The sequence below is a fragment of the Epargyreus clarus genome, unplaced genomic scaffold, assembly GCF_041222505.1.
Source record: "Epargyreus clarus isolate Ecla_fem2 unplaced genomic scaffold, WU_Ecla_fem_2.2 ptg000007l, whole genome shotgun sequence".
NCBI classification, from domain to species: domain Eukaryota; kingdom Metazoa; phylum Arthropoda; class Insecta; order Lepidoptera; family Hesperiidae; genus Epargyreus; species Epargyreus clarus.
The window spans coordinates 13,108,084-13,121,687 of record NW_027332215.1 but is presented as its reverse complement, the minus strand read 5'-3'; the positions used below and the strand labels follow the sequence as shown (position 1 = coordinate 13,121,687).

Here is a 13,604-nt window from a genome sequence, read left to right as displayed (position 1 = left end):
CTTGTTTTCATTTTAGTTCCGCCCACATGCGGCAGTCCCGATAAACTGCTGAATACGACCATTGAAGGGAATAGTTACCAAGTGGGATCGACAATTACTTATAAATGTCCCGAGGGACACATGCTTATTGGAGATAAAACGAGGGATTGCAAAGAAGACGGATTCTGGTCTGGGACGGCTCCGAGCTGCAAATGTAAGTATAATTTAACTAAAATTTCAATTATATTAATTTATATTTTATATTTGTCATCATAGATTAGTAAAGATTACTCACTGCTAACAAGAAAATGTACCCAGTTTTGAGAATTGAAATAGTTGCGTAAAAAAGTTTTGCCACGTCTCCGTGCTAAAATTAAATATTTAAAATACTTGTTTGTTTATTATGTAAATTACGCAGCATTCGTTATTTATTTGTAAATTTTCTCTAAAAATGTTTTTATTCGTCAAGAATTAAAAAAAATAACTTATTCATTTAGTTATTCATTCTTCATTCAATTTGAAGGCAGCGAAGTATCTTTACTAATATGTATATGTTTGTCATACTCACTTGTTGGTTACCAGAAATTTTCGGGCTTTGTGTGTTGAGCTTTAACATGCATAAAATTTGTCGATTTTTTTTTCAATTTTAGTCATGGAGGATTGCAATCCCATTTAAATCCATTCATGAAGCCAATGAATGTGACCACGAGTGTGATTGCTTTTCCATCTGCACGGCAATCTAACCCAGATCAGAATGAGAGATTTAGGCCAATGTGTTAATCGAACCTACTAAAATAAACCGCACAAGGTGGGGTTATAGGTTTCAAGGTTGTAAGACTCTCTATGGTTCGACTCCGGCGACACCAGCGCCAAACCTATTTTAGCCTAATTACAGCAGTGTTCTAGCCGCTGTGTTCTGTTTTCAAGGGTGTTGTAAGGGAGACATACTTATTCGAGGCATTCAAAATTAGTCCTCAGGAGTAGAAGCGCATTTATGGGCGACCTCAGGTGGGACTCAAACTTATGTGGGGTTGATTACAGATGTCCATAAGCAGCAGTAGCCACTTACCATTAGCTGGACTGCCTGGTCATCTGCTTACTCTGTCTTATATTATATATTTAGAAAAAAAAATGTTTCAAATCCTTCATGTCAATACTATAAAATGCATTGCATTCCAGACGTGAACTGTGGGGGTCTGACGCCGATACAAGACGGCGAGGTCAACCTGATCGACGGGCGAACCACTCACGGTGCTAGAGCGTCGTACGCATGCCGAGAGAACCACACGCTGGTCGGCGACGCGGAGCGCGTGTGCGGCGACGAGGGCGTGTGGGACGGCGCGGCGCCCAAGTGCCTGTTCGACTGGTGCCCGGACCCGCCGCCCGTCGCCGGCGCTATCGTCGCTGTTGGCGGACATAAGGCCGGCTCGCTGGCCACGTACAGCTGTCAGAATGGATTCATCTTGTTCGGACCTCCAGTAATTTTATGCCTTTTGGTGTTAAAATGATATACAATAAGTATTTTATTGTTATGGTACGAGTATAGGACAATGGTTTAAAGCTTTTGTTAATTCGTCGCCAATACAATTTTTGTTCACTGGGCATAGAGTCGGATGCTATAGCGCAGCGGAGGCCCCTAAATATTATACGAATAAAAAGAAAGAACAATACTTTTAAAAACTTTTGTCTTTCAAATTAATTACTTAATTGTAAGTACGTCAAAGATAATCCACCACGCTAGCTAATTTTTCCAAAACATTATTACCATACTTCAACACTACAAATATACTTAATTAATTATTTTTCTATTATTTAAATTAAAACATAGGTACCAGTTTATTTCTCAACTCGTCTAGAAATGTCGGCTCACGAATTTGAATCATTAAATATCTATTTTAAAAAACCATCCCTTTTAATTATAATATATCAGAATTTATAAAAACCTTTAATTTCAGAGCGTAACGTGCACCCTCGGTGGTTTATGGACGGGAACGCCACCATCATGCAAGTACGTGGACTGCGGCACCCCGGCGCAGGTGCACAAAGGCTCGTTCAGGTTGCTCAACGGCTCCACCACATACGGCTCGGTAGCTCAATTCACCTGCGAGCCGGACTACTGGCTAGCCGGTGCCGAGGTCCTCACGTGCAACCGGGACGGGAAATGGTCACATGATATACCGTCTTGTGAATGTGAGTACATGACTTATGTGTTCTTAGTATACAGGCAGTCCTCGACTTACGTCGTTTCGATTTACGTGATTTCAAGTTACGTCGAGCAATGTTTTGACACTATTCCTCAAGCTTACGTCAATTGTTTCGATTTCCGGCATAGGAGAATTCACTTGTCGCGAGGTCTATATAATTATTTTAACTTACTTTTGATAATAAAGTATTTATATCCTTTGTTATAAATACAGCTGTTTTATTATTTTTTATTAAGTTTTTTAGAAATCCTAACCCCAGAGTATTACATTTAAACATATGACAAAAAAAATGTCTCGACTTACGTCGTTTCGATTTACGTCACGTATTTCGAGAACCTAACATGCCGTAAAAGTACAAAGACTGCCTATACCTACATACACTAGCTGTTATTGCTCCGTTCGCGGTCAGAGATCGATGACCGCAGACAGGGTTTGTTTATCGCTTGGGAACAGTATTTTTCGGGATAAAAGGTAGCCTATGTCCTATGAGACGACTATCTTAGTCCTCAGAAGTAGCGATGTATCTGTGATTGACTTCAGGTAAAAGTACTGTCCATATGGAGTTGGTTATAAATGTCCCAGTGTCCAGTGGTGATTTACCTTCAGATGGTGGTCTTCAAGAAGGAGGTAGAACCCTTTGTGGTTCGACTCCGGCGGCACCACCGCCACACCTATTTCTGCCTCATAACAGCAGCGTTACGCGCTGCTGTGTTCCTGTTTGAAAGGTGTGGTAAGGGGACATACTTTTCCGATGCGTTCCAGCTTAGTCTTCTAGCTTCAGTCTTATAAAAAATATTTTCCAGTGATAACATGCGCGGACCCAGAGGTACCCGCTGGTGGGTATATGGAGGCGTACGACTACAACGTGCACTCAACCATCGACTTCCACTGCGAGCGCGGCCACAAGCTGGTCGGCGAACAAAACCTCGTCTGCCAGCCTGACGGCGAGTGGTCTGGGGAGTCACCTAAATGTGAATGTAAGGAACATTAACTGACTATATACTTTGTATACTTTATATACCAACTTACTAGTTGCAAATAATTTTGCACGTGACTTCGTACGCGTAAATAAAACAATTTTTCACTAACCACAATTTTATCCCTTCAGGGGTTGACTTTCCGAAAACAGCGAAATAGGTGATCTCTTCCGATACAATTACAAAATTTCATAGCGTCTGCTTCAAAATTGACGGATTTTCAATGAAACTTTCAACCCCTATTGTACCCCATTAGGGATGGGTTTTACAAAACCGCAAATATAGATGTTATCTTATTTTGAACCAAAATACAATTTTATATAGTTTTTAGTGTAAATTGACGGTTTTTTTAAAATAAACTTTCAATTCCTATTTCACCCCTTTGGGGTGGAATGAACGAAACTCCTTTGTTGTAAAAGGTATTGTAAAAAGGTTGTTGAAATTGTAAAAAGGTAATCTCGGGAACTTACCTTTGAAGTAATCTACAACAACATTTTTTTAAATCCTTCTGATGACTCTTATCATCACCATACCGAGAAAAATCTTTTTTAATTAAGAAGAAATGTAATGTTAATTAATATTTAAAACACTCGTTGTTTAGTGTCTGTAACACTAATAAACAATACAGGGAATTTAAAATGGGTATGAGATTAAAAATAGTCAATTATCAAAAGAGATATTTTAGTTCAATTATGAAATAATTGGGTACCTGGGTAATTCGGTACCCAGGTGTGCAGGTGCTATTCTATACGAGTACTTTCAGAAATAGATAGAATGCGTAGGCTTTAGGTCGCAATTCTCTGATTAGATAATCAGCTAGCATGTAAAATCGCTTCTTATTTAAATTAGTATCACATTTCTCTTAATCAACGTAAATGTCACACATGCCTATTTCTGTCTTCGAAGCTGCAATACGTTTTATGTGATTATTTTAAAACGTACCTATAAATACTGATTCGAGGTAATTCTCAGTGCTGATATTCCATCCAAGTACGATTTTTTCTTCGATTTCTGATCTATTGGACGTGGATGGAAGTGGATGTCCATGGGCAGCACAGGCCATTTATCGTCGACGTCTTGGCAATTAAAAATATGTGGGTATTACTAATAGTCAAGTCATTCAAAGTAACACGATCACAAACCACGCCATTATACAGAGTAGTACATTAAACGAAGGATATGTTCTTGATTCTCACATTCTCACAGGTGATTGAAAAAAACACACATGAAAAATTACGTTAAATGACATGTAGCACTAGCGAACTATTTTATGAAGCTCAGCATTTAGAAAATCTACTTACTTTGCCACATGATCATATTATTCTGTGCTAGCTAGGTTTAGGGAGCGCTCTGCTTCATCAAAGTTTTAATGGCCAATTCTGTCAAAACTAACATAATATTCTTAGGTAATATGACGAAAATTGAATATTGAACACCTTCCTAATATAAATCCCTAGTCTTACCACCCTGTACAAAAATATCTGTTAATTAATTGATTGTTTTTCAGACGTGGACTGTGGAAAGCTTCCGCCCTTGCCTTATGGGTCTACGGAACTCCTCAACAGCACCACTCACTTGGGAAGCGTGATCCAGTACTCCTGCACCACGAACTATAGGCTCGTGGGACCTGTTCGGAGGGTGTGCAATGAGGACCATCAGTGGAGCGACTCGTCACCGAGATGCGAAGGTAACGATACGATTATTTTAAGGTGTAAAGGGTGGTAAAGCCGTTGATTCGGTTCCGGAGGAACTAACGCCACGCCTGATTCTGGCTTAAGTAGTGATAAGTGTTGTGAGAAGAGTGTCTAAGGAAAAGATACTTATAACAGGTCTTATTTTTTTCTTAATGGAGGCATAGAGGTATGATCGTCGTCAGGTAGGATATCAATTCTATCCCTGGTCGATAGCAGAAGTCAACAGATGGTAGAGGCCACTTACCGTCGCATAGACTACTTGCGTGTTTGCTTCTACTAAAACATAAAAAAATATTATTTGGTTAACTCAACAAACATTTTAGTCTAATATGTCTGTTACATTAAACCTGTTTAAAAATGCGCCCTTACCGTTATAAGATATTCATAAGTACAATCCTAGTAACTGTTGAAGCAAGCATCTGAACCGACACGTCTCCCACAGAGATCAGATGCCCGGAGCCGATAGTGGCTGAGAACAGCATCGTGTCCGTAACGGGCAACGACAGGATGCACGGGCGGACCCTCATCCGGACCGCCGTGACCGCCAACAACGGCAACACGTACCGCATCGGGGCGCTCGTGAAGTACCGCTGCGAGCGAGGGTACAAGGTGGTCGGCGAGAGCCTCTCCACGTGTGAGGACAACGGCCAGTGGAGCGGCGTCACACCGAAGTGTCAATGTGAGTCACCAATAGCAAATACGAGAGATCAGTTTATTTCAAACTGGTGGGTAGATCGCGCTCGTAATACGTTTAATTTAGATATAAGTTGTCTAAGGTTCTCAATCTTGTTGTAAGATCAAATTGAGCGATAGAGCGATGAAATGTAACGATGATGGTTACGTCTAACGAATTATTATGATGAGCATTGAACATACCGCAGTCTTAAAAGATTCCCCGAATTTATAAAAGTCGACAATGACCATACATATAATATCAGTAATATTGTTTCAATTAGATATTACGATTTATTAAAGATATTTGTGAAAATTCAACTTTACAGCTTATTTTACCGTTAAATAATAAAGTTTGAGAAGCGCATTTGTGTACAACGAGTGAACACTGCTTTTTATTTTATCTCGGTCCCATTATAGGTCTCCCACTAAAGAGCATCTATTGCTTTAATCTTATCTCTTCTATAAATAGGATGAGTATTTTTCCGTTCATTTTGAAAGAATCCGATACCTTATTGGTAATTGAGTGTTTATATATTAATAATAGCAAGCGATCAGTGATAGCTTAGTGTTTATGAAACTCAACGTCTTGATCGAGGAGTCCGAGGTTCGAATCCCAGGCACGCACTGATTTTTGGAAGTTATGTGCGTATTAGGAATTAAAATCACGCGCTTAACCAGTGAAGGAAAACATTGTGAGAAACCTCCATACCTGAGAAAGCTTAAAAAAGGTTTCAAAGGTACGTGAAGTCCACAAATTCGTCTTTAACCAGCGCGGTGGATTAATCCTCATTCTGAGAGGAGACCTGTGCCCAGCAGCGGGACAGTAATGGGTTGATGATGATGATATTAATAAACTCTTTCAGATGTGGATTGTGGTAATCCCGGTCGGCTTCAGAACGGCAAAGTAACGTTGGCGACCAACGCAACATACTACGGTGCTGCAGCGTTGTACGAGTGCCATGAACACTGGCAACTGGACGGCGTGTCCAGGAGACTGTGCCAGGACAACGGCACGTGGAGCTCTGAAGCCCCAGTTTGTAAAGGTAGGCTTAGCTTTTATACAATAGCTTCCATACAAAGGAACATACAATACACCTGATGATACGTCTCCGTCGTCTGTGAACATTTATTTTTTTACATATTATATAATATAGTAGTCTATCTTGCAGTCCACTTGATGGTAAGTGGCTCCTGCCGCCCATGGACATCTGTAATCATCACCAGATGGGTTTAGATATTCCTACCTTAGGTCGGTCAGATGCGCCGCTACCTCTGAGGACTAAGCTGGAACGCCTCGAAAAATATACGCCCTTACCACACCCTTAAAATAAGAACACAGCCGCGCTTAACACTGTTATGAGGCAGAAATAGGCGGTGGTGCCACTGGAGTCGCACGACAAACGGTTCTACCACCTTTACCACATCAGTAACTCACTCCATACAGAAGAAAGGTTTTTAATATTTGAAGCCGATCACAGATGCGTTGCCATTCCCGACGTCGAAGGTGGTCCTCATAATTATTTAAGTCAGCCACCCTTCCAAAAGTGAGAACTACTACACGCGAATAGGTGTGGTAGTGATACTTCATAGATTAAATTATTCTGGTTTATAGAACCGGAACGGCATCCGGTATTAATAATCAATCTATCCGTTTATCGTTAAAAGTCAATTCAAATGAAGAAGCCTTACGAATATAAAAAAATCTTCCGGTTTTTATTAACGTTATATGAAAAACTCCTGCGCATAATGCTGTTATACTCATAAGCATAGATTAGTAAAGATACTTCGCCGCCTTGATATTGAATGAAGCCACAAACGGCTTATTTTAGTAAGTTCTTTTTTTGAATCCTTGACAAATAAAAACATTTTTAGAGAAAATTTACGAATAAATAACTAATTTCCGTAATAATTACGTAATTTACGTAATAAATAAATAATTATTTCAAATATTTTAGGGACATTTTAGCACGGAGACGTGGCAAAACTTTTTTACGCAACTATTTCAATTCTCAAAACTGGGTACATTTTCTTGTTAGGAGTGAGTAATCTTTACTAATCTATGCTCATAAGTGTAACCGCATTGGCTAGAGATAAATGTCAGATTTTTTAATTACTTACTAGATACTAGATACCTCGATTGGATAAGAGTAGATCCCTTTTAAATAATGCTTATTACAAAATTGTATATTTACTAAGAAGCAATGCATACTTTTACGTACCTAATACTTCCTAATATATTTTAAGCAATACTGAAACCAGACATTGAAAGGCCACAGAAGAACTCAACAAAGGCTTTAATATCGTATTATGATATTGGATGCAGTAACATTTAATGGTTCCGGTAGTCCGAGTTTCTTTGTCAGATTTCCTTTCTTATTCTTCCATTGTTGCACCTTTTCATAGATAGGATTAGTTTTTAAAATATAACTAGATACCTGCAACCAGCTATATTTAGAAATCTTGAATGAGTAGTTTTATTAATGCGATATTTTACCCTATTTTATATTAAAAAAACATATATAGTATATAGTTTGTTGTTATTTATTATGTAAATATGTATGTAAGTAGTTTATGTGTAAAAGATAGTATTAAAATCTCTCAGAATAAGAACGTTAATTCTACCCGATATATTAATAAACCAATTTTTAACTCCAATTACTTTGTACATCCGTAGAAATAACCTGCGTGGACCCATCGATTCAGATCAAGAACAGTGCAAGTTTGATTGTCGTGACCTCTACACTGAGCATCGGCGGTGAGGCCCACTACCGCTGCGAGCGAGGACACAGCCTGAAGGGGAACCAGACCAGGACGTGTCTCCCGAAGGGCCAGTGGGGTGGAGCACCTCCTGTGTGTATACGTAAGTGGCCTTTTAATATATACCATATTTCAGAAGACACTAGGCTTTATCCACCACTGATAAAATATTATCATAATGACATGACTTAATAAATACAACTGTACTCTTGTATGATGACATTGTAATTGTAATTCCAAAGTGTTAAATTAAATTATTCATTTAAAGACACATTTGCACACATGCGCATACATAAGTCTGATATAAACATGTTTGTACATACCCATATACAATAAATCACGCACTCATGAATTCCTAAATACATAAAAAGATTCTATCATCAAATCGAAGGAAAACAGGAGTCTTATCCAAAACTGATCGTATTTGCCACATAAAAATCCGAGCTCTCTTCATAATCATACGAATAGGTAAAACTGTGGTGCCTCCCATTTCCTGTGGTAATTTTGCACTTATATCACATGAAATTACTTTTATATCTCAATGTTAAGTATTGTTTTCTTTATTTACAGCTATTGATTGCAAGTCGCCAGGAACGATAGAAAACGGACGTATAATAATATCGAACAGCTCGACGTTGTTCGGAAGCTCGATCGAGTACCATTGCTTGCCCCAGTATCAGCGAGTCGGTCCGTTCCTAAGGAAGTGTTTGGATGATGGGAAGTGGTCGGGGGAGGAGCCCAGCTGTGAGCTCGCGACTAACGAAGCTGCTGAAAGCGGAACTCTACCTCTGAGTGTTGGCGTCGGGTGCGGTGTGGTTCTGTTCTTACTGATGCTTCTCGGAGTCATATATCTAAGACTGTAAGTATTTTAATTGAGTATGTTTTTAAAACATTGAGATATTGTTTTGTAAACGGACACGTCGTTCATCTGGTCTTAGGCCGTTCTCAGACATCTGTAACCAATGTTTAATAGATGTTTACCTGACGTGTTTTTGTTATTCTTACAAACTATTTAAAATGTACATTAACATCTACTTTGCCAAATCTGAATCAGATTATAGCATTAAAAATATGTTGCTTATTAGTTATTAGGTATGTACCTACAAATGTGGTAGGTACCTAGTGGTGGAGATTGACTTATTACAAATTTTTCTTCTCTAAATTGGTCATGATCAAGCCATTATTACTGTCAACGTATTACTGTCCCACTTCTCGGCACAGGTCTCCTTTCAGGATAAGAGGTTTTTTAGACCATAATCCATCGCGCTGGCCAAGTGTGACTTGGCAGACGTAGATTTATGGGTATCTATAATACCTATTGTTGGGCATATATGTAACATGAGTATTATTACTTTATAGCCGAAAAGCAACGCCCGTGAAGAACACAGAGAACGTAGAAGGCGCTGAAAGAAAGGAAGACCAGAACGCGGCGGTGATGAGCTACGCGACGCTGCACGACACGAACGGGCGGCACATCTACGACCACGTGACCGACAACGTGTACGACTCGCCGTACAGCGAGCGGATAGACAACGTCGCGTACGGCCGCCGCAGCGACACCGACTCCGCGTACGAGCCCGAGCCCACCGGGCCCAACGCCGTCGTCACCATCAACGGCGTCGCTGTCCGCTGACCATGAGACTATTCAGCCAATTAGTGATTCGTGGAACAGGCATTCCGTGAGTGCAAATCTCTGGGTAACCGTTTAACCGATATACGTAGTGTCATGACTTATAATTGAATGTGAACTTAAAATATTCGGTTATTGATCGATTGATTACAGATCGTTAGGTATATGCTAAATTAAAACAAATGAAGCTGAATTTTAACTGAAAATTTACACATATTTTCCCGCAATAGTATAATATGGTTACCATTAAACACTTGAGTGTTCAAAATGAACCCGTAGTCTTAGGAATTAATTATCTTGTTTTATAAGCAAATTAAATATCATTCAATATTTACAAAATATATAAAATTGTCTTCGCAGTGATCACCAACCCTCACTAGGTTTTGAACCAAAGATGTAAAAAGAGATGGAAATTGTATGAAGTATCTTAATATTTATGCTAGTTTATGACTGCTGTACCTATGCATAATAATCAAACGTACCTATGTAATAACAAATTATTCTTCCTGCTTCTTCACCTATATGTAAAGTTATTAGTTTAACATTAAATGTAATACGCATTGTTTTCGGCTACAATATCTGTAGATTTCAGCTACAAAAATTAAACTCTTAGTTTTGTCACTGAGACTTCCATCCTAAGTAGGTATTACGTATTACTTACTCGCAATTGCTTTTTACATTTTAATTTAGCACTGTGACAAACAATATGGACAATTTATCATGTCACTAAGTAGGTTAAAATATTATCATATTAGCTGTATTGTATAAAATAATAAGTAATATTTATTATTTTGAATTAAAAACAACTTTGATGCCAAAATAATATCACTATTGTTTCTAAGAACTAAAATATATAAGAAAAGCCTTTATATGGTTCCTTGTACAAGATTTTTTATCATTTCTGCATCTTATTTTATTATTTCATTTCTAAGTCGTTGTAAATATTTAGTTAAAGGAAATTTTAGATTATTTACTATATAATAAAATTTAATGCTTTTATAACATGGAATTTATTGTGTTATCAATATTACGTGAACTAATCCCAAATGTATTCAATATTATGTGTTCAAGATACCAACCTAGAATCGACCGCAATAGTGAATAGTTTAAATATTTTGTTTAAGTGTATAAAATGTTGCATATCTAAATTTCATATGCTAACATTAATTTTAAAAGCTTCGTAAATATAGCTAACATTTAATTTGAATGGAAACAGCCACTTTTATGCATTTGAATAAGTGTTACATTTGGGTTGCAATTGTTAGAGGACGCAATTTTAGTTTTTGGATGTCAAGGGGGGGTAAGTGTAATGCCAAATCCTAATTTGTGGGGTCCTTCACAAAATTTGTAACAGTCAATGGACCAAGATCGCAATAAATTGGCCTATCCACATCAATAGCAATTATGAGATTTTTTAGTAGTAGTACCCCGAAACCTGCAAATGTTTAAGTACAAGCGCTTACGTATATTATTAAATGTGGATGGATTTTGAAATAAGCATGTAAAAATGTTGTTGTTCGGTATTTCTGCTCGTTTAAGTAGTGCCTGCATTCAAATATCATAAATTAAAACTTAAAGTGCTTTAATTTTAGTTACGAACCGGTAAACTATTGGTCCAGTGCGAGTTGAACTAGCACACGGAGGGTTCCGTACCACCAAATTTTCATTTTTTTTTTTAGTATTTGTTATAGAAGTATATGCGAAAAGTGTCTACCTATCACGATTCGGTAGATAGAGCGAAAACGACAAAACATATATAACATAAATAGAGCTCTGTGACAGACAGTGGAGGCTTGGTGTTTTGATTTTACTCTTTGGATATGAAACCTTAAAAATGAAAAAACTTGCTATTGTAAATGTGTACCTACCTACTGAATTGTTAAACTCTCAGCATCACAGCCTAGGATGAGATAGATGGATGTATTTTTACCTTATCGTGAAATAATGTGATGATAAATATAAGTGTTCGTTGTTCTGCTAAGACTACAAAGATAACGATCATTATAATTTGTTACAATTTTGTACGATTAATTTTTGTACCCATATAAACTATGTTTTAATATGTTCGTTAAATAAATATAAATATCAACGTGTAAGTATTTTCATTGACAGGTAATAAATTACACACGGATTTGGTAAACACTTTTTATTGTAAAAAATCACATTACATAGAGACAACGACAATAATAATATGGTAAAATATCGAATATTCATAATTTTGTGCTACGTCGTTATATTTACATGGATATACTACAAATGAAATATGACAGAACTCTAAATATTTACTGAAAACGAAGCATGCACACAAAATGCGTTGGGAGATGTACATATTCTTAATATCCTGTAACATACAAACTATGGCATAGATTAATTATTTTTTCAAACACAGGTACAGACAGTAGTTAGAATATAACTCTAGTCGTGAGCCCCTATCTACAGAGATTGATCAGACACCGAGCTTTGGAATAGAATAGAAATAATATTAATATTACACGATTTTTTTATACGTATTATAAGCCGTCATAGTGTAGTGCTGTATGGACGATGTCTGTAGACGGGAATGCACTATAGATTTGCAAATACAAATGTGCAAGCTACACGACATTATAAATTGTTATAACGTCACGTAGGAGGCTCAATTGCCTTAATGAAATAGAAAACATTATTATCTTTATTAGCTACGCTAAGCTTAGCGTAGCCGGAAAAAATACATAGAAAAATGTATTCTATTAGCTGTTACTCCAATGGGCCATTTTGGTCACACAGCGTAGGTAAATCATTTTCTATAAAAGATAACAAGTTCGTTTAGGAAATTCCTTAATACTGAAAGCTACAAAAACTAGAACACTTTCGTTTAGGTACACGTTGTGCGAATAAATTGTAACAGTAAAATTTATTTGCAACTTGCAATTTTCTAATGTATGATGATTATTACTTTAAACACAAAGTTTTAAATAATATTACTATACGATAGCCTAAACTAAGACATTGATCCCATTTCCTGATTAAAAAGATGTGAAAACAATTTTGGGTCCTAACAGAGCTAGGACGGAAAAGAGTAACATAACTATAGAAAAATTGGGAACCACGATAGACAATAAGCACCTAAATTCGATGACATTGTTATCAAGACAATATAAAATTTCATTGTGTTTGAATTAATAGTGCATTTTCTAATTACGAAAAATATTTAAATCGTAATCGTACAAGTAACAAGTAATTGTGATAAACAAGATATTGATACGATACAGTAAATACAGCAAAATACATGTAAAATAAAGACAGACACTGACTCGTAATGCTTATTACAGTCACGGGCTAAAAACCTGCCACATTTTAAATGAAAGACAATGTCTGCAAATCATATTGAGATTAATGGATAGCACTATCAACCATATACAGACTGATTGGTAAAAGACCATACGTAATGAAGAAGGACATTAGGTGCTCGATTATGTGACCGAATATACAAAAAAATAGGTAAAAATCCCATAAACATTTATGCATGGACCATAGGCGGGGCAGGCGGGCGACGCTAGCGGCCAGTCAAAACGCACGCACCGCCATTGTTGTTTGCAATTATTTTTCCGGGATTTTTTTACCTCCGTAGCATTCATCCGCGTTCTGTGTGTGTTGGACGAAATGTCTTATTGCAATGTTAATTTTGTAATCGCTGTTAATAATGGTA

The 13,604-nt window shown here is 37.3% G+C and overlaps 1 protein-coding gene across 1 annotated transcript in view; it reads left to right on the top strand.

Moving 5' to 3' along the window:
• fw (CUB and Sushi multiple domains furrowed) overlaps positions 1-11,312 on the top strand; it is a 115,916-nt gene extending 104,604 nt beyond the window's left edge. Inside the window, exons 9-18 of the mRNA XM_073074718.1 lie at positions 17-193; positions 1,159-1,457; positions 1,935-2,169; positions 2,987-3,160; positions 4,668-4,847; positions 5,297-5,533; positions 6,393-6,572; positions 8,204-8,389; positions 8,857-9,145; positions 9,646-11,312. Coding sequence (XP_072930819.1) covers positions 17-193; positions 1,159-1,457; positions 1,935-2,169; positions 2,987-3,160; positions 4,668-4,847; positions 5,297-5,533; positions 6,393-6,572; positions 8,204-8,389; positions 8,857-9,145; positions 9,646-9,919 — 2,231 coding nt within the window. The 3' untranslated portion in view covers positions 9,920-11,312. The remainder of the gene's footprint in view (positions 1-16; positions 194-1,158; positions 1,458-1,934; positions 2,170-2,986; positions 3,161-4,667; positions 4,848-5,296; positions 5,534-6,392; positions 6,573-8,203; positions 8,390-8,856; positions 9,146-9,645) is intronic.
• The last annotated feature ends 2,292 nt before the right edge of the window (positions 11,313-13,604 follow it).